The sequence below is a fragment of the Oratosquilla oratoria genome, chromosome 29 (genome assembly GCF_046742065.1).
Source record: "Oratosquilla oratoria isolate Oo_2021 chromosome 29, ASM4674206v1, whole genome shotgun sequence".
Lineage (NCBI taxonomy): Eukaryota > Metazoa > Arthropoda > Malacostraca > Stomatopoda > Squillidae > Oratosquilla > Oratosquilla oratoria.
The window spans coordinates 38,436,320-38,457,364 of NC_134805.1; the positions used below are offsets into that span (position 1 = coordinate 38,436,320).

General features: G+C 42.3%; 1 protein-coding gene across 1 annotated transcript in view; it reads right to left on the reverse strand.

Moving 5' to 3' along the window:
- LOC143040719 (uncharacterized) overlaps positions 1-21,045 on the reverse strand; it is a 185,438-nt gene that overhangs the window by 154,198 nt on the left and 10,195 nt on the right. Inside the window, exons 2-3 of the mRNA XM_076212086.1 lie at positions 18,045-20,132; positions 9,530-9,599 (exon numbers count right to left, since the gene is read on the reverse strand). Of these exons, the coding sequence (XP_076068201.1) occupies positions 9,530-9,599; positions 18,045-19,985 (2,011 nt within the window). The 5' untranslated portion in view covers positions 19,986-20,132. The remainder of the gene's footprint in view (positions 1-9,529; positions 9,600-18,044; positions 20,133-21,045) is intronic.

The following is a 21,045-nucleotide window of genomic DNA, read 5'->3' on the forward strand; positions in this document are numbered from 1 at the left end:
AAAAAAAAAAAAAAAAAAAAAAATATATATATATATATATATATATATATATATGTGTGTGTGTGTGTATATATATGTATATATATATGTGTGTCTATATATATTGTTATATATATGTATATATATGTATATATATATATATATATATATATATATATATATACCATACTTTTCTAATTTCATTTTCATCGTAATAATAGGCTAGATAGGATGATGTCTATATTACATTATCAATATAACCAAAAATATGTCGTGCGTGTTTAATTATATTATGTATATGAAATTAAGTAAAAAATCAAAAGTGCATTAGCTGATCTCACTTATTCTCGCGGAGCCCTTAGGGACCTTTTGCGGAACCTTTGGGTTCCGGGGAACCCTGGCTGAGAAACGCTGCTCTAGGGACTGAAGTCTCTCGGGATTTTTCTTTTATGACGAGACTAATGTTTATACATATATATATATATATATATATATATATATATATATATATATACATATATATATATATACATATATATATATATGTTATATATATATATATATATATATATCTATATATATATATATATACAGTATATATATATGTATGTATATATACATATATGTATATATATATACATATATACATATATATGCATATATATACATATATATACATATATATACATATATATGCATATATATGCATATATATATATATGTATATATATATATATATGCTTACCACATTCGTTCTGCTACCCTCTCTACGAGGGTGAGAGTTGAAGGTGAGAGTGGAGGATGGGAGTGGAAGGTGGAAGTGGAGAGTGAAAGTGAAGGGTGAGAGTGGAGGGTAAGAGTTGAAAGCGAAAGCGGAAGGTGGTAGTGGAAAGTGAGAGTGGCGGGTGAGATTAGAGGACGAAAGTGGAAGGTGAGGGTGGAAGGTGAGAGTGGAGGGTGAGAGTGGAGGTGAGGGTGGAGGGTGAGAGTGGAGGGTGAGAGTGGAGGGTGAGAGCGTGATATTGTCCCCAAGGATACAAGCGCTGGTGAATAACATCTTATGGCATTTGTCACGAAAGCCATGGAAGGTGAGCAGCCTTTGTCCTATTGTGCCATTGGAATCCTGAGACAGGTAACTGTCACTGGTAGAAGGGTGCGGGATTCGAGCCAACAACTAAGCAAATGCAAGACCGATTACGGCCACCCCGCGCGTGCGCACACACACACACACACACACACACACACACACACACACACATATATATATATATATTTATATATGTGTGTGTGTGTGTGTGTGTGTGTGTGTGTGTGTGTGTGTGTGTATATATATTATATATATATATATTATATATACACATATATATGAGATTTTGAATATTAAATTTGACTCTTATAGTAGACCAGAGACTGCCCCAGACCCCACTTGTTTGGGCGACTTTAATGCCCCCAAAGTCCTGGAACCAGGTGAGAGAGAGGGAGAGAGAGAGAGAGAGAGAGAGAGAGAGAATCTCCTGAGGCTTCAATGTTCCAGAGCCGAGAGCCATATCGAGGAACCTCCTGGTCCTGTCTCAGGAGTGGCTAAGGAGATCCTTGTTGTTGAAGAATGCTCCAGACCCGGAGTGCATGTAACAGCACTCACGCTCACAGCAGAGAAGGAAATAGAAAAAAAAAAAAAATTAAGAGAAGCTAACTTTATGGATATGGATGACAGGTGGTAAGGGAAATGGAACTACCTAGTGTAGGCCTTAGGGTCTCTTGCAGTCTCCTCCGTGCATATGTTCTTATGGCCGACGATACCTTCTGTTGCACAAAAGGTTCACCGCACGAGACGAATAAAATCGCCTGGCGGCAGCCGACAACGCCACCTTTGCCCTGTGTGCTAGGATTAAGGAGGTGAAAAGAGGAAGGGGGAGGAAGAAAAGGAGGATGAGAAGGAGGAGGAAGAGAGAAAATGGAAGGAAGAAAGAAATACGAAGAAGAGGAGCAAAAGTAGAAAAACAGGAGGAAGATGAAAAGAAGGAGGAGGAGAAGGAGGAGGAAGAAGAAGATGAAAAGGAGGAGGAGGAGGAGGAGGAGGGGTTACCAAAAGGGAGCAGAATGTAATCGGGAAGGTGACAAACAAGAAGAGAGGAAGTAGAAGGAGGAGGAGGAGGAAGAGGAGGAGAAGGAGGAGAAAGAAGAAGAGGAGGAGAGAGGTCAAGGAGCGACAAAGAAGGCGAAGTGCTGCTGTCGGCGGAGGCACAGACGAAGGGAGGAGGAGGAGGAGGAGGAGGAGGAGGAGGAACTGCGCACCGAGCGAGTGGGGCGGTGTTGGAGGAGGAGGAGGAGAGGAGGTTTGGCGGGGGGCAGTGAAAAGTAAATTGGAGGAGGAAGGGGGGGAGGAGGAAGAAGAGGAGGAGGAGGAAGAATAGGGAGAAGGGGAAGGAGGAGGATTAGGGTAGAGGGGGAGGAGGAGAAAGAGGGAGGGGAGGAAGTTGGAGAAGAGGAGGAGGAGGTAAAAGGTGGAGAGGAGAAGTAGGAAGATGAGAAGGAAGAGCATGAGGAGGAGGAGGGAGAGGAGGAAAAGGAGGTAGAGGGTGCAGAGGAAAAAGAATAGGAAGATGAGAACGAAGAGCATGAGGAGGAGGAGGAGGAAGAGGAGTGAGAGGAGGAAGAGGAGTGAGAGGAGGGAGAGGAGGGAGACTAGTGAGAGGGGGGAGAGGAGGGAGACTAGTGAAAGGAGGGAGAGGAGGAAGAGGAGGGAGAGGAGGAAGAGGAGGAAGAGGAGGAGGTAAAGGGAGTCCAGGAAGAGGAGTACGAAGATGAGAATGAAGATCATGATGAGGTGGAGGAGGACGAGGAGGAGGAGGAAGAGGAGGTAAAGGGTATAGATAAAGATAAGAAGGAAAATGAGAACGAACAGCATGGAGAGGAGGAGGAGGAAGAGAAGGGGAAGGAAGAGGAGGAGGAAGAGTAGGAGAAAGAGGAGGAGGAAGTAAAGGGTGAAAAGGAAGAGAAGGAGTAGGAAGATGAGAACGAAGAGGAGGAGGTACAGGAGGAAGAGGAAGAGGAGGAAAAGGAAGATGAGAACGAAGAGCATGAAGAGAGGGAGGAATAGGAGGAGGTATAAGGTGTAGAGGAAGAGTAGGAAGATGAGGACAAAGAGGAGAAGGAGGAGGAAGAGGTAATAGGTGTAGAGGAGGAGGGGAGTAGGAAGATGAGAATGAGGAACATGAGGAGGAGAAAGAGGAGGAGGTAAAGGGTGTAGAGGAGGAGGAGTAGGAAGATGAGAACGAGGAGCATGAGGAGGAGAAGGAGGGGAGGAAGAGGAGGAGTAAAGGCTGTAGAGGAGAAGGAGGAATAGGAGGATGAGAACGAAGAGTATGAGAAGAAGGAGGAGGTAAAGGGTGTAGAGAAGGAAGATGAGAGCGAAGAGCATGGGGAGGAGAAGGAGGAGGAGGAGGAAGATGAGAACGAGGAGGAGAAGGAGGAGGTAAAGGGTGTAGAGAAGGAAGATGAGAGCGAAGAGCATGAGGAGGAGGAGGAGGAGGAAGATGAGAACGAGTAGCATGGGGAGGAGAAGGAGGAGGTAAAGGGTGTAGAGAAGGAAGATGAGAGCGAAGAGCATGGGGAGGAGGAGGAGGAAGATGAGAACGAGGAGCATGAGGAGGAGGAGGAGGTAAAGGGTGTAGAGAAGGAAGCTGAGAACGAAGATCATAGGGAGTAGGAGGAGGAGGAGGAAGATGAGAACGAGGAGCATGAGGAGGAGGAGGAGGAGGAGGTAAAGGGTGTAGAGAAGGAAGCTGAGAATGAAGATCATAGGGACGAGGAGGAGGAGGAGGAGGAGGAGGAGGAGGAGGAAGATGAGAACGAGGAGCATGAGGAGGAGGAGGTAAAGGGTGTAGAGAAGGAAGCTGAGAACGAAGATCATAGGGAGGAGGAGGAGGAGGAGGATGAGAACGAGGAGCATGAGGAGGAGGAGGAGGAGGTAAAGGGTGTAGAGAAGGAAGCTGACAACGAAGATCATAGGGAGGAGGAGGAGGAGTAGGAGGAGGAGGAGGAGGAGGTAAAGGGTGTAGAGGAGGAGGAAGAGTAGGAAGAAGAGAACGAGGAGCATGAGGAGGAGGAGGAGGAAGAGGAGGAGGTAATAAGTGTAGAAGAAGAGGATGAGTGGGAAGATGAGAATGAGGAGGAGGAGGAGGAGGAGGTAAAGGGTGTAGAGAAGGAAGAGGAGTAGGAAGATGAGAACGAAGAGCAAGGAGGAGGAAGAGGAGTAGAAAGATAAGGAAGAGGAGTAGGAAGATGAGAACGAAGAGCAAGGAGGAGGAAGATACAGAGACTCAGAACAAAAGTGAGGGAAGTGAGGGGAGTGAGAGGAGTGAGAGGGCGCCGGGAGATTATGTGTGTGAGAGAGCGTGAGGAAAGTGAGAGAAGGCGAAACAGTAAGAGAAAGGGGAAGAGAGGGAGAAGTGAGAGTGGGGGGGGAATGTGAGAGTGAGTGGGAGAGGAGAAGAGAAGGGGGAAGGAAAGAGGGGGTGGAGGAAACTGTGGGGGGAGAATGGGGGTGGGGGTGAGAGTGAGTGAGAGTGGGAGAGTGTGTGTGTGGGGGGGGGAACCCTATACCCTTGACCTACTTTGCAAGGACAACGCCCGACGGCCAATCAATGAATCTCTCTCTGCCCTATGGTCACCATCCTGGAACGTTCAGCCGATGCCCTATGGTCGTCCGCAGGCGTCACCTTCACAGAACGGGACTAGCGCATGGCGTCATTTCTTGGGAGTAAGATTATGACGCAATTTTGAGAGTGAGAGAGAGAGAGAGAGAGAGAGAGAGAGAGAGAGAGAGAGAGAGAGAGAGAGATTAACAAATAATGAATGGTCCCCATTACACAGATATTCATCTCACCCACCACATTAACTTATTTCCGTTTTAATTCCTTGCAAACACGATCGAGATTAATAGGAGTATGTAGCTCGATAGAAGCATGTTCGGAAACTGAGACGCTGTCAGGATGAGCACTCGAACCTAGTCGACACGTAACAAATAGTCAGTGACTTAACCAACTCATATATATACGAGTATATATATATATATATATATATATATATATATATATTATATATATTATATATATACATATATATATATATATATATATATATATAGAGAGAGAGAGAGAGAGAGAGAGAGAATGTGTGTGTGTGCGCGCGCAATGAGAAGGTCAAGAGTGATTTTATTCTCTCTTTCTCTCTTTCTCTCTCTCATGGCTCTCTACTTCTCCGATTTCATTCTCGAGACTTGGGGTCTCGCTCGCTCCAGCCTCCATTTCACCCTCGGTGTCCACCGCCCAAGCGAATAAAATCGCCTGGCGGTCGACAAAAATGATTTAATATGGCGCCACCGAAGCCGAGAGTTCAATTAATTTCAATTCTTTGTGATCATTTTTTTTTTTTTTTATTATTATTCAAAGAATTGAGACTCAATTCTGTATTTTCCTAGATGAGATTTCTGGGTGCTCTCTATCATCATCTAATTATTATATATTATCTAATCATATGAGTTTCTCTTAATTTCCTTAATTGGGAAATATTTTCATATTTTATCAATGACTGCTAGTAGATATACAGGAAGTACATCGGGGAGGATTTTCTCCCTGCTGCCATTTTCAAAACCCGTCAACCCCGGGGGTCTGTGGCTCGATCCCCGGTGTGAGGTCAATATTTCTTTGTAGCCTCTTACCACGTATAGAGTCAGCAACCGGCGACTGCTCCCTCCCAACAACGATATTACATACATATACCATAAGGTTTTATCCCCCTTGTAAAAGGGTAGCCATTAACACATTATAATAATAATAACAAATTTAAAATTCATATATTTACTAGACATTTTCTTATGTAACTATCTCCATTCAAATTGAACTGACTGGTTCTACTAATCACTTAATTAATATAGCATTATCATTATTATCATTATCATTATTATTATTGTTATTATTATTATTTTCTAAATGGGATGGAAACACTGTTTATTGTCGACCAATTACTTCAATTGCTTGCCTTCTTGGCTCTGACGTCATGGCTCACCCGGGCACATGACGTCAGAGGACAGTGACGTCATCCACTAAGAATTCCCGTAATCATCATCATCCTAATTATTATTATCATCACCAACATATAAAAATAAATAAATAAAAGAAAAGCCCTGGATTATGAACAAATAAATAATAAAATAAATAAATAATTAAATATGGCTGCCATTTGTGTTCAGGTCACATGACTCGGACGGACGGTGACGTCATGTCGGAAACTACGAATTCAAATGTTAACGGACGACATAAACGTACACACATAAAAACAACTAAGAGACGATATATCCCAAGGTACTAAACGTGCACATTAACTATGCAAACTCCCTATCAAGCATTTTACTGAATAAAATCACTTGGCGACAGCAAGAATTTATACAAAAGTATTTAAACGAGACCCACCCACCCCCACTCCCACTGTGGTACTTAAGCAAACACCACCCGGACTGTCGTTCTGATAGACTTCATTATCACAGGGTCCCTTCTCCATTTCAAATAATTAACTTGATTATGATTAGTATCATTATTAATATTATTAATATTATTATTATTATTATTATTATCATCATAACCATCATTATTATTATTATTACGGAATGTCAAGACTATAGAAACCCCGCAAATAACGACAGAACAGATCTTGTCGACATGACGTCATATCATCTTCAGATTCTGCGTCTAAAGGCATGACGTCACTCTTATGCTCCGCCCCCCTTGATGTTCTTTACAAAATAAGCGAGAAATAGATGAATAAATAAACAAAATAGACTAAATACATATGGGTGCACCACACGTAAAAATAAATATAATAATAATAATAATAATAATAATAATAATAATAATAATAATAATAATAATAATAATAATAATAATAATAATAATAATAATAATAATAATAATAATAATAATAAAATCGTATAAGTCGATGTGAAAGGATTATGACGAGTTTGCAGAACATTGTGTAGAGAGAACGTATGCAGGATGGTGTGACCCGAGGACTCTGCATGACGAAGTAGGGGAGGGGGTGGGTGGGAGGGTGGGGGTGAATGACTTGCATGAAGGTTGCCCTCTTGGATACATGACGCAATACCTCTGGGAGGGCGAGGGGGGAAGAGGGGATCCGATAGAAGAGAAGGAGGAGGAGGAGGACGAGGAGTAGGAGGAGGAGGAAGAGGAGCAGGAAAAGGAGGAGGAGGAAGAGGAGAAGGAGGAGGACGAGGAGGAAGAGGAGGGGAGGAGGCGGAAGAGGTGAGGGGAGGAAGAGAAGGAGAAGGAAGAGAACAGGAAGGAGGGAGAGGTGAGGGGAGGAAGAGGAGGGGAGGGGGAGAAAGAGGAAGTGGAAGAGGATGTGGAAGAGGAGGCGGAGAGGAAGAGTAAGAAGGTAGAAGGGGAAGATATCCTCTCTCTTCCCCTTTTTCCTCTTGCCTTTTCTTCCTCTTCTCCTTGTTTGTCCTCTCCTTCTTCATTTTCTTACTTCTTCTTTGTCCTCTTTATTCTCCTCCTAATGTTATTGCCTCTTCATCTTCCTCTTTTCTTTTATTTTTCTCTTTAAACTAAACACACACACACACGATTTGATGGCGCTGTGGTAGCGTTCGCGGCCGCCACTACGGCGGTCCGGGTTCGAATCCCGCCCAGAGCTGAGAAAATATCGGTATCGCTGCGAGTCGTTACTCCAACTCTTGTGGGCGGGGAGTTGGGTGTGTGTGTGTGAGTGTAAGGTCACAGCATTACCCATAGATCGGTCATATATGAGCTCTGAGCTCTCTTCAGTGAGGGAAATAGCTGTCGGTCACGAGTCCAACATGTGATCTAAGGCCATGGTGAATCACACACACACACACACACACACACACACGTACGCTAGTGCGGTGTGTCTGTGTGTATACATATGCACAGTATATCCTTATATATAATGTACACACAAGTATGTACACACACGTACACACACACACACACACACACACACACACCTTCGTTTCTTTCTTTCTCCTCTTCCTCCTCCTCTTCTTCTTCTTCTTCTTCTGTTCTTCTCCCTTTTTGTTAAATTATTTGCAGTAAACATTGTTATTCATTTTTTGCTTCCTGGAAATGCAACTGCCCTCCTCCTCCTCCTCCTCCTTCTTACCCCTCCTCCTCCTCCTCCTCCTCTTCCTTTTTTGCTACTTTCTCCCTTCTCCATTCTCTTCCTACCCCTTCCTCTTCCTCCTCCTCCTCTTTTTTCTTCCTTTCCTTCCTCACTCCCTCCTCCTCTTTTTTCTTCTCAACTGGAGCAAAATCTCCTTTCTCTCTCCCTCTCTCAAATAAAATAAAATAAAATAAATAAATAGACAAAATAAATAAATAGACAAAATAAATAAATGAATAAATAAATAAAATATAAAAAGAGACATTGTCATCCAGGACTAGAGCGCCTCTTTCCAACATCGTCTACTCCCATTCTCTCTCTCTCTCTTCCTCTTCCACCTGTCCTCCTCCTCCTCCTCCTCTTCCCCTCCCTTCTCTCTTCTTCTCTCCCCCTCCTCCTCCATCTCTTCCGTATTTCGCAATTTATTTAAAATATCTGATTGTTCAAAATATTCAAAATATTCAAAAATACTTGAAAAAATACTCTAGCTCTGGTGGGCAAAGAATTGATGTGTTTGTTTGTGTGTGTGCGCATGCGTGTGTGTAGGCTCACAGTGTTACCCATCGACCGGACCATACATAAGCAATGAACTCTCATCCGGGACGTTAATACCTGTCGATCACGAGTCCAACACATGATCAATGGTAACTGACAGCGCGTTTATTTCCCCCTTTGTCTAGCTGTCGCCAGGTGATTCTATTCAGCCCTACGTCGAAGTGGGTCACCTCCCTGATCCCCGTATTCACATCATCAAATCTCACTTTGTTTTTATGGTGCGGCCCTGATAGGCTGGCACTCGATCTCCGGACTTCATCATAACGTCGACTAATTTCTCTCCTCTATTTGGTTATTAATTAACTTAATGATTAATTTACCCATTTATCTAATTACTTATTCATTTAATATCTATATAATGACAGTTGGTAACCGGCGACTCCTCACACCACAGCTACAGGTCTAACGTTTCGTTATGGAAAGATCTATCATCGTTGGCGACTACGATGGGGCAACGGGTTCCCAGCCAACATGTAATCAGTTTTTTTTTATTACTTTATTATTATCTTTATGATTATTGTTATTATAATGACTTTCTGTGCCATCCTCGGATGTACAATTATATATACTGTGTATTATCTTGTATTATTGTACTTATTGTATGTATGATTGTATCCGAATAAAATTCAATTCAATTAATCATTATTGTTACTATTATCATCCTTGTTATTTATTTTTATTGGTTAATGTATTATCTTAAAAGACACCATGATAATGACACTGGGATTAAGCCAAAATGACCTGTATTAGATTAACTTAACCTAATTCGACCTAAGCTGGCCTGACTTGACCTTACCTGGGTGAGGATGGAACGAGGCCGCCGAGTGAAGGTCGGCGAGGGCCTTCAGCTGAGCTTCTCGGGAACTCTGCAACATAGAAAACGGGATGTGGTTCAAACATCAACGACAGACTGCAGAAAAAGTCTTGTTTGCAGACACTTATCATTATGATAGTCATTGTAACTTTTATTTCATTACTATTGTTTTTGTTATTATAATTTTTATTCTATAAATCTTATCGTCACTACCATTATCAATATTTTATGTGATTATATTTATTACTATCATTATCATCATCATTATTACTATTACTATTCATGTAAATGCAGTGACATCTTCAACGAAGAACACAGCCACCCCCTGAAAAAAGCGGGACTTCTAATACAGTAGAACACGATATATATATATGAGAGTGTGGGTGGAGGAAGAATAAGCGAAGATGGTCTGTAATTCCTTTATTGCTTATACGTTTCGACCGACTCGGTCTTCTTCAGTAAGCTGTCTACAAACAGCTTGAACCTTACAATTACACACTCGAAGACGGGGACACAGACAGGTCATCCCGCTGGCTGTCTGGGGATTCCCATTCCCGTACCATGTATGTTTCCCAATTGCATTTATTATCAATTTTCTTGCTGCCTTCGATAAACATACGGAACCTTCCCTGCCATTTTTATTTTCATAAGAGTTAACATAGGCAGCTTCAACCGTTTTTCTTATGTTCCTTTTTAATCCCGTATGTAGGACCTCGACCCCATCCAAGTGGGGCAAATGTCAAGGTTGGTCAGCGTGCTGAACGAGTGAGTTAGACGTCCTGTGTGACCTCAAGTCACTTTTATGCTCGGCTAGGCGTTTCTCAACGCCTCGACCTGAATCACCGTAGTACGAAAAGGTGTACCTACTGCAAGGACTGCGATAAATCGTACTGAGGGCGTTTTGGGGTCAGTTCCTATTTATTCTTGGTCTTGACAATTTTTCCTATATCAGAATTGGAAGTCCTTGCTATTTTCACCGCACCTTTCCCAAGAAATCTATGACTTCGGTTTTCCAAAAGTTGGGAACCGAAATATATTGTATTTCATTTCTCTCGGACAATTGGACATTTGGTTTCATGAAGATGTTCCTAGCCATTTCTTTCAATTTGTTAATTATTCTCCCCGGATATTTTAATTTCTTAAAGGTATTGGTTATGTAAATTAACTCATCTTCCAAAAATTCCTCACTGCAAATTCTAAAAGCTCTGAGGAAGAAACCTATGAGCACGCCGGTTTTCACTCGCTCGCTGTGTCCTGAGAAATAGCGTACAAAGTCGTCTCTGTTAAATGGGTTTTCTGTACACTGAGAATCTTACTCCTTCACCCCTCCTGTTCACCAACGCGTCAAGGAATAGTAATTTGTGGTCAACTTCCATCTCTACAGTGAACTGTATATCCTTATTGACACTATTGAGTCAATCTAATTTATGTTCAATGTCGATATTCTCTTGTACTATTACAATATTAAATACACTACTATTCAAATTAAATATTGGCACCATATAAAATAAATAAAAATAAAAATAAAGATAAAATAAAACAAGTTATATGGCTGTGAACATAAAACGTGTAGAAAAAAAAACCGTAACACAAAGAACGTAACATCAGAACATAGTCCAAAGACGCAAATGGAGGTGGGCCAAATATCCGCAATGAAGGATAGGGGAACAAAAGGAGAAAAAGGTCTCAGGAACAAACGACTAAATTACAATCAGACAAATAAAGATAAGATACAAAGAAGATAAAAAGAAAGACAGAAGAGAAAAAAGGAAATAGACTAAAACTGAAGAAAGCGAAGTTGAAAAGGTGCGCTGGGAGACCGCCTTCGAGAAAGGAGGTCGGACAAAAGCCACTTGGTGAACAAATGTCAGGTCGTAAAGAAGCAGACTGAGACTGGAAAAACAGAACAAAGGAATTAGGCTGCATTTCTCCTCGTTCCTAGATAAATAGGATTGAGATCAATGCACCTGTTTAAGCAGTTACTCTTAGTTTCCCATGCTTCCAGGAATAGTCTTTTCTTTCTGTTATTTCCCTTGTGTATAGTTGTCACTCCATCCCAATCAATATTGTGTTGGTGTTCTGTAGTGTGTTTGTACAGGGCCGATTTCGGATCTTCACACTTTACTGCACGTTGGTGTTGTATTTTTGTGGCTAATTTCTTTTGTGTTTCCCCTACGTATTTCACGTCACAGCCCGTGCAGCCTGTGCGGTAAACTACACGGGCCAGTTGTGTATGTTCTTCAGTGTCTTTGACTTTGGTGAGATTTCGGTACAAGGTATTAAGGGGTTTGTGTGCCACTTGTACACCGTTGTCTCGTAAAACTCTGGCAGTAACCTCAGATGTTCCTTTGATATAGGTATAGGGGATTGTGACTCTGGGTGCTATGTGTGATCTTTGTTCTGGGGGTGTCGTCCATTTTCGTATAGTTCTGCTGGGATAACCGTTGTTCCGGAAGACCTGTAAAAGATGTTTTCTTTCAGCCTTCTTGGATTCCACAGAAGAACAGACTTTACTCTGTTCCATAAAGTCCTGATCACACTCCTCTTGTGGCAATCTGGATGGTAGCTATCAAAGTCCAACAGTCTATCTGTGTGTGTGGGCTTCCTGTAGACACTTGTACTAAGGGTGTCACCTTCGCGCTTGACGCTGACGTCTAGGAACGGCAGTTGGAAATCTTTCTCCAGTTCCATTGAAAATTGAATGGCCGGTTCGATACTGTTGATGTGACTGAAGAAAGGTTCTACGTCCTTGCTGTCCAAAATGGCGAACACATCATCGACGTACCTAGTCCACAATTTAAGCGAAGAAGGTGCAGCACTTAGAAGTTGAGCCTCTAGTCGTTGCATCACTACTTCAGCCACCACAACTGAAATAGGTGATCCCATAGGTGTGCCTTTGCGTTGGTGATAGGTGTGATCCCTGAAGTGGAAGTATGTAGAGACTAGACACAGGGAGACGAGTCCCATGAGTTCTGACAAGGAAAGTTTCTGATTGGCCAAGAATCCCCGGTTCTCCTCCATGGCCGACTTTAGCGTTCTTTTTGCCAATTCTCGTGGGATAAAGGTAAACATGGATTGAACACCATAGGAAACCAAGACATCTCCTCTACTTACGTTAAGTCCTTTGATTCTTTCGATGAAGTCAGTTGAATTCTGAAGCATGTGTGGTGAGTTGGTCATTAGAAGTTCGAGAAATTCAGCCAAGTACGAAGCAAGATGGTAAGTCGGCGAATCTCTAAAAGCCACTATGGGTCGAAGGGGAATATTTTCTTTGTGGACTTTTGGTAACCCACAGAACTTAGGGATGTTGGAATATCCAAAAGTCCACAAAGAGAGTTGGAGAGCGTTCATGTATATCATCATTTCATATTCAATGACACTGTCATGGGATTCTGTAGTTGAAAAAATCGTTCGACGGCAGAAAAAATATATATACGTGTGTGTATGTATGTATATATATATATATATATATATATATATATATATATATATATATATATATGTATATATATAACTATAAAGTAATGTCGTAACACATTCGTAAAGATTCAACAAAAACCCACTGTGTTGGATAAGAAGAAATGAAATAAAATGAATTCCATATATTTCGATCACGGACTGTGATCCTCTTCAGTGGAATACAGAAAGGTAGAGTAAATGGCATGTCTTATATACAATAAAAATAAGGGACAAGGGTAGGACTCGGGTAGCGTCTAGTACTTTGCGGGGCAGGTCACCCTCCTTCACCAACGATGGTAACAATTTGTTGACTGCCCAGGTGGTAATGCAGTCAGGTGACCACTGTCCATATGATATATTAAAATTTGGAAATTTGTTAATCAGGGATGATTAAAAGAAAAATAATAGAATCATCCCTGATTAACAAATTTCCAAATTTTAATATATCATATGGACAGTGGTCACCTGACTGCATTACCACCTGGGCAGTCAACAAATTGTTACCATCGTTGGTGAAGGCGGGTGACCTGCCCCGCAAAGTACTAGACGCTACCTGAGTCCTACCCTTGTCCCTTATTTTTATTGTATATAAGACATGCCATTTGCTCTACCTTTCTGTATTCCACTGAAGAGGATCACAGTCCGTGATCGAAATATATGGAATTCATTTTATTTCATTTCTTCTTATCCAACACAGTGGGTTTTTGTTGAATATATATATATATATATATATATATATATATATATATATATATATATATATATATATATGTGTGTGTGTGTGTGTGTGTGTGTGTGTGTGTGTGTGTGTGTGTGTGTCTATATATATATATATATATATATATATATATATATATATACGTGCACATACACATGCACACCCAGAATATATATATATATATATATATATATATATATATATATATATATATTAATAATCCCTGTTGAAACATTAAAAAACAAAATAATAATAAATCCTAAAAAGTAGAACAACAAACGATTAAATACAATAAAATCAAAATAAAAGAACAACGAGACGACAATGGAACATCCATTAAGACACATCATCTAAATACACTTGACAAAAGCGTTTTGACAAATGCGGCACAAAAACATCCCCTCTCTCACTCTCCCGCCCCAAAAATCCCCGTGTTCCATTGAACGATAAAAGCATCAGAGAAAGAGAGAGAGAGAGAGAGAGAGAGAGAGAGAGAGAGAGAGAGAGAGAGAGAGAGAGAGAGAGAAGAGGAGGGGAGGAAGTAAGGAAGAGACAGAGAAAAGGGCATAGAGAGAAAGAGAGGGAAGGAGAAAGTGAAAAGGGAGGGAAGACGGGAGGAAGAGAGGGAGAGACAGTGATAAAAGTATAGAGAGAAAGAGAGGAGGGAGGGAAAGAGAGAGGGAGGAAGAGAGGGAATAGGGTAGGAAGCGAGAAAGAGAGGGAGAAGGGAGGGAAGAGGGGAGGAAGAGAGAGAGAGAGAGAGAGAGAGAGAGAGAGAGAGAGAGAGAGAGAGAGAGAGAGAGAGAGAGATAAAGATGGAGGGAAGAGGGGAGGAAGAGAGAGAGAGAGAGAGAGAGAGAGAGAGAGAGAGAGAGAGAGAGAGAGAGAGAGAGAGAGAGAGAGATGGAGGGAGGGAGACACAGAGAGAAGAGAAGAAAGAAGGGGGTGAGAGAGTGAGAGACAGAGAGATAGGCATAGAGAGAAAGAGTGGGAGGGAGAAAAGAAGTGAGAGAGGGAAGGAGGAGAGAGAGAGAGAGAGAAAGAGAGTAGATGGATGACGACGCCGAGGGAAGGGTAGCAACTATGACGTCATCATCAGAGACGTGACATCATAAAGAGGCGCCGCTCGCTCTGCTTTTGTTCTGAGGCGATGATGGGGGACAGGAACCAAAAGGCGAGTTTCCACAACAAAAGAAAAATCAAATGTTTCCGAAAATGTGTGTGTGTGTGTGTGTGTGTGTGTGTGTGTGTGTGTGTGTGTGTGTGTGTGTGTGTGTGTGTGTGTGTGTGTGTGTGTGTGTGTGTGCACATTTATGAGCACGCGCGTACGCGTCACTTTAATTGTTCCAATCGCTGATGCATCTCATGAAAGATTTTTCGTTTTTTTTTTTCCTCCTAATGATCTCTTCTCATTCTCCTATCCCAAGTAAAGAGATCATTTTACCTCTCTTTTCTCTTCTTGCGAGAGAAGATATTAATTTTCATTTTTATTATACAGTATTTCCCTATATGGGAGGTCAGACTGTTGCTGCAGATTTCAACCTGGGTCTGATCAGCTCCTTTGATATTTTTTCATCTTTATGTACATAAAGTGAAACGTCCCAAATAAATCTCACCAAAAGTCACGTGTGTGTGTGTGTGTGTGTGTGTGCGTGCGTGTGTGTGTGTGTGTAACAATAAACACAGAACCTGTGTAAAGAGCTGTGCTGATCAATCAAATATTGCCTTGAATTTCACTAAAAAACCGCAGCCCCACAGTGGTTCGCAACGGACCTCGTGGTAGGAGGGAGCAGTCGTCGGTTGTCAACTCACCTTGTGTTTATAAAAAAAAAAAAAAAAAAAAAACGAGATTCGAAGACCTTGTGCCAGCCTCTCGGGGCTGCACCTCCAAATGGATAAGACGAGGTTTAAAGGTGGAGGACAGGGAGATGATGATATCTGACGTCCTTCCTTAAGAGCCACCTCGATTAGGTACCTGCGTCAGTCATTATTGTGCTGGTACATGCATATAAATGTATGCATACACACACGCAATCATACATGCATATATATATATATATATATATATATATATATATATATATATATATATATATACATATATATACATTTACGAAGAACCCACAGTCGGAATAAAAGGAGAGTTAGAAGAAAATATAACTTCTATATTTCGGCTAATAGTTATAGCCCTCTTCAGGGAAGTACAGATTATAAGAAATGATAGAGAAATAAATACTATTGAGACGTAAGTGGAAGGGGGAACTGGCATAGCTAAAAAGAAGACTTGCTTTCGTGCAGGGCGGAGTCAGAAGGGAGGGGATATGTGGGCAGAGGTGTGAGGTCAGAAGGATTATTGGGTCAGGAGTGCTGGGGGAGCGGGGTCAGGAGGGTGAAGATTTATAACCAAACGACTCACATCTAGCCGTGAGATTACGTCCGGGGACCATTGGCCTTTGGAGGGGTTCAGGTTCAGACAGTTATTTACCATTACCCAAATACTGTTCACAAACAAATAGTTATGTCCATTAAAGGTTAAGGGAAGCTGAGGCCCCAGGAGTTTATAGCCTACCCTGTAATGATTGTGATTTAGTGTACAGTACCTTGGCTAAACCGGCAGGGATCTTAACACCAGGTTAACAGAGCACAAAAGATCCATCAGATATTCCCAAGAAAATTCCGCTGTTTTCCAACACGTCAGCGCCAAAAATTATTCTCTTGACTGGGACAAGGCCAAATGTTTGTTTAAGTCCAACTGCAACCTCAGGAGAAAAATTTTTGAATCCGCCTTAATAGGTGTCCGAACCTGGACATCTCCAAAGATCAATGGTCCCCGGACATAATCTCACAGCTAGATGTGAGCCGTTGGTTAAATCTTCACCGTCCTGACCCCGCTCCTCCAACGCTCCTGACCCCATATCCCTTCTGACCTCACACCTCTATCCACACATCGCCTCCCTTCTGACTCCGCCCTGAGCGACAGAATGTCTTAATTCTTGCTATGCCAGTTCGCCTTCTACTTACGTCTCAACTGTATTTATGCCTCTATCATTTCTTGTAACCTATACTTTCCTGAAGAGGGCTATAACTATTAGCCGAAATATAGAAGTTATACTTTCTTCTAAATTTCCTTTTATTCCGACTGTGGGTTCTTGGTGATTATTTTTGCAAATGTGACACTACAATTTGTCCAAGTGATATATATATTATATATATATATTCTTACGCCCCCTGATCGGCTAACAAAACGGTCCAGGTTTCTTCCTCCTCTTTCCCTCCTAGTGACGCCTACGTAAGCGTCACGAGGCGCGAATGGGTATACTAGGATGCCGACGTTGGCGTCATGCCTATACTTCTTTTGCAGTTGTAGCTGAGTGGCCCCATACTCTATGAAATGGCTTGATCATATATTCTGTAGTTAATATTCATAGCAAAAGAAAACGAGCAATACAGCTGTAACTTTATATCTTATAACGCGAGTATTGTGATTTATCATCGAATCATCGTACATCAGGCAGCTGAAGCTACCCGCGAGGTTAACAATTTGTATTGTTTAGTGCACCCGACAATACCTGCGCGCGCCATGGAACCATCCAAATAAAACGACCTTGTTCTCCTTCCTTACCCGCTTCCTCTCCTGTCTAGACAAAGCTGGTTCTATCGAGGTAGAGCACGCTATTTGGTCGCCATTTCCTTTAAACACGGAGTCCCGCTGGGTGGAAGGGAGAATTCGCCCACAAGCGGTCGACCTAACCCCAGCAAAGCATCTGGCAGGATTGAGCTAAGTTCCTCAATATGTTATTGACGAACTTACATATAACAATATTCTGTCTATTACTTTTATGAGGATTGTTTTTTCTTCTGTATATATATATATATATATATATATATATATATATATATATAATATATATATATATATACATATATATATATATATATATACATTATCTAATATTTCATGTCAACGTGTTACGAAATTCCCATTTATTTCCTTTGTGTATTTTGTTTTCTCTGTTTAAAGTTAATATTGATCTTATTATTAGATAAATTTTAAACGCTCGTATCTTTACCATTCCCTTCTTGACATTAAATTATCTAGTAACCTATCTATATTCTATCTCGTCTGGTTCGGAACTAACCCCTAAATCTTCTATAAGACTCGTGTCACCTCAAGAGATTCTCCACTGTCTTTGTTACTGAGTTTGAGATCGAGGAAAGAATTAATCAATCACAATCCCCTGATCCTAACTTATGCTGGTGTTTTGTAAGTATAAATATAGCAAAACATAACAATATATACACATACATAAAGATTCTTACCGCGTCAGAAATGTCGAGGGGTGCCTCGTTCCCTGTGAAGGGCTTCTTCCCCGCTCTTGTGTTCTTCTCTTCCTTCCTCTCCTCCACGCCCTCCTCCTTCATTCTACTCGGGCCTTCTGTACCCTGAGGACCAAAGGAGACAGAGGAAGTGGCGTCACATTCTTTTGCGTCAGAGGACACTTCCCGTTTTCTGTGACTAGCGTCTGTGATCAGCCTTCTGTTGTATTTGCCCTGGTCTTTTGTGGTCTTCGAGTCTCCTAAGCGGTCATCTTCGGTCTTCAGGTCTCTCAATCCTACAGGAGATTCCGAGGACGCCTCGAAAGGATGAGAACCTTTCTTCAGGAGTCCTCCGAAGTCGTGGGACCTTGTGTTGGAGTGCCCTTGGGCCACGGTGGGAGATCCTATCTCAATGGACGGTCTTCTTCCGAGAAGCTGAAGACGTCGGGACTCTATGGAGGGCATCTTGAGGGTGTCTACATCGTGCAGGAACCTCGAGACTTCTTCTCCTCCTTCAGAGTGACCCTCGTATGGCATGCCTTTTGGAAGCCTTTTCCCCAAGCTCCCGTCCCTACTGCTGCTGCTGCTGCTACTCCCTCGGGACCTTGTGCCCTCCTTCCCCTCCGTCGTATCCTTATCCTCGTCCTCCTCCACGCTCTTCTCCTTCATTCTACTCGGGCCTTCTGTTCCCTGAGGACCAGAGGAGGCAGAAAACGTGACGCCACAGTCTTCTTCGTCAGAGGCCACTTCCCGTTTTCTAAGACTAGGGTCTGTGCTTAGCCTTCTGTTGTACTTGCCCTGGTCTTTTGGGGTCTTCAAGTCTCCTAAGCGGTCATCTTCGGTCTTCAGGTCTCTCGATCCTACAGGAGATTCCGAGGACGCCTCGGAGGGATGAGAGCCTTTCTTCAGGAGTCCTCCGAAGTCGTGGGACCTTGTGTTGGAGTGCCCTTGGGCCACGGTGGGAGACCCTATGTCATGGGACGGCCTTCTTCCGAGAAACTGAAGACGTCGGGACTCTATGGAGGGCATCTTGGAGGTGTCTACATCGTGCAGGAACCTCCTACTCGAGACTTCTTCTCCTCCTTCAGAGTGACCCTCGTATAGCATGTCCTTAGGAAGCTTCTTCCCCAAGCTCCCGTCCCTACTGCTGCTGCTGCTACTCCCTCGGGACCTTGTGCCTTCCTTCCCTTCCATCGTATCCTTATCCTCGTCCTCCTCCACGCCCTCCCCCTTCACTCCACTCAGGTCTTCTGTTCTCTGAAGACCAGAGGAGACAGAGGAAGTGACGTCACAGTCTTTTGCGTCAAAGGCCACTTCCCGTTTCCTATGACTGGTGTCTGTGCTTAGCCTTCTGTTGTGCTTCCCCTGGTCTTTTGGGTTCTTCAAGTCTTCTAAGCGGTTATCTTCGGTCTTTAGGTCTCCCGATCCCCCAGGAGATTCCAAAGACGCCTCGGAATGATGAGAACCTTTCTTCAGGAGTCCTCCGAAGTCGTGGGACCTTGTATTGGAGTGCCCTTGGGCCACGGCGGTAGGTCCTATCTCAATGGACGGTCTTCTTCCGAGAAGTTGAAGACGTCGGGACTCTATGGAGGGCATCTTGGGGATGTCTATATCGTGCAGGAACCCCCTACTCGAGACTCCTTCTCCTCCTTCAGAGTGACCCTCGTATGGCATGTCCTTGGGAAGCTTCTTCCCCAAGCTCCCTCGGGACCTTGTGCCCCCCTCCTCCTCGATCTCCCCACCGGAGAGCTTCTCCTGAAGGAGACCTTCCCGAGGTCCTGAAGGATCACCTGAGATCACGGGCACCCTCGGTAAGAGAGAACGGACGCCAAGACTCGATGTACACAGAGAGAGCGAGGACGAGGAGGAAGACGAGGAGGATGAGGAGGAAGAAGAGAAGGAGGAACCGTCTGGAGGACGAGAAGGAAAACGAGGCCTCTCCATGATAAAGCTCACAGAATTTCCTTCTTCTTCTTCTTTTGTTTACACAAAATTCAAGTTTCTTTTCGACTCCACCATTTGATGACGTAATGACGTCGTTTTTTTTTGTTACCTGAACTGATGACGTAATGTCGCCGTTTTTAGAATTCGCTGTTGAATAACGAAATACCATCTTAGTCTTTACATTGTTTCAATTTCACTATATATATATATATATATATATATATATATATATATATATACACATACATATATATACATATATATATACATATATATATACATATATATATATACATATATATATATATATATATATATGTATATATGCTGGTACATTGTGACAAGTTGATTGAAGGTGGAAAAAGAAATCACGGGTCTAGTTCCGAGTTCCTGAGTTTATTCCTGACCGGTTTCGCTCTATGCTTCTGAAGAAGCCTAGAGCGTAACCGGTCAAGAATTAACTCAGGAACTCGGAACTAGACCCGTGACTTCTTTTTCCAACTTTAATCATATGTATATATATATATATATATATATATGTATATATATAATATATATATATATATATATATATGTATATATATAATATCTATATATATATATATATAGATATAATTAAAATTTGCAGCAGCTTCTGCGTTCACGAGTGTTTTGCTGACATTCTCGACTTTTCTTATGCTGGCGCGCTGTGTCGTACTAAGTTCTCTAATTACCTGGCCAAATAGCATTGGTGGTATAGGTAGAGTCATGGGAATTATCTTCTTAATTTTTATGCAGAGCTTTCGCCTAACAGTTAGGCATCTTCAGTGCTAATGAATACAATGTGTGGGAGATGATTATACATACACAATACACAGATCACAAACACTTCAGTGGTGATCCGGTTAGCCAATCAGGAAGCAGGACGCGTAGCGCCGCCCTCGGGCCAAGCAGCCGTGAACCTAGAGCGTAGCTCGATGTCTTTTGATGTGGGATAGTGAATGGGTCTGGAGTCTGTCTGTTCATGGTAGGGTTTTTTTCTTTTATGTATAAGGCTTCTAGGATATGAAGGCGTGTGTGG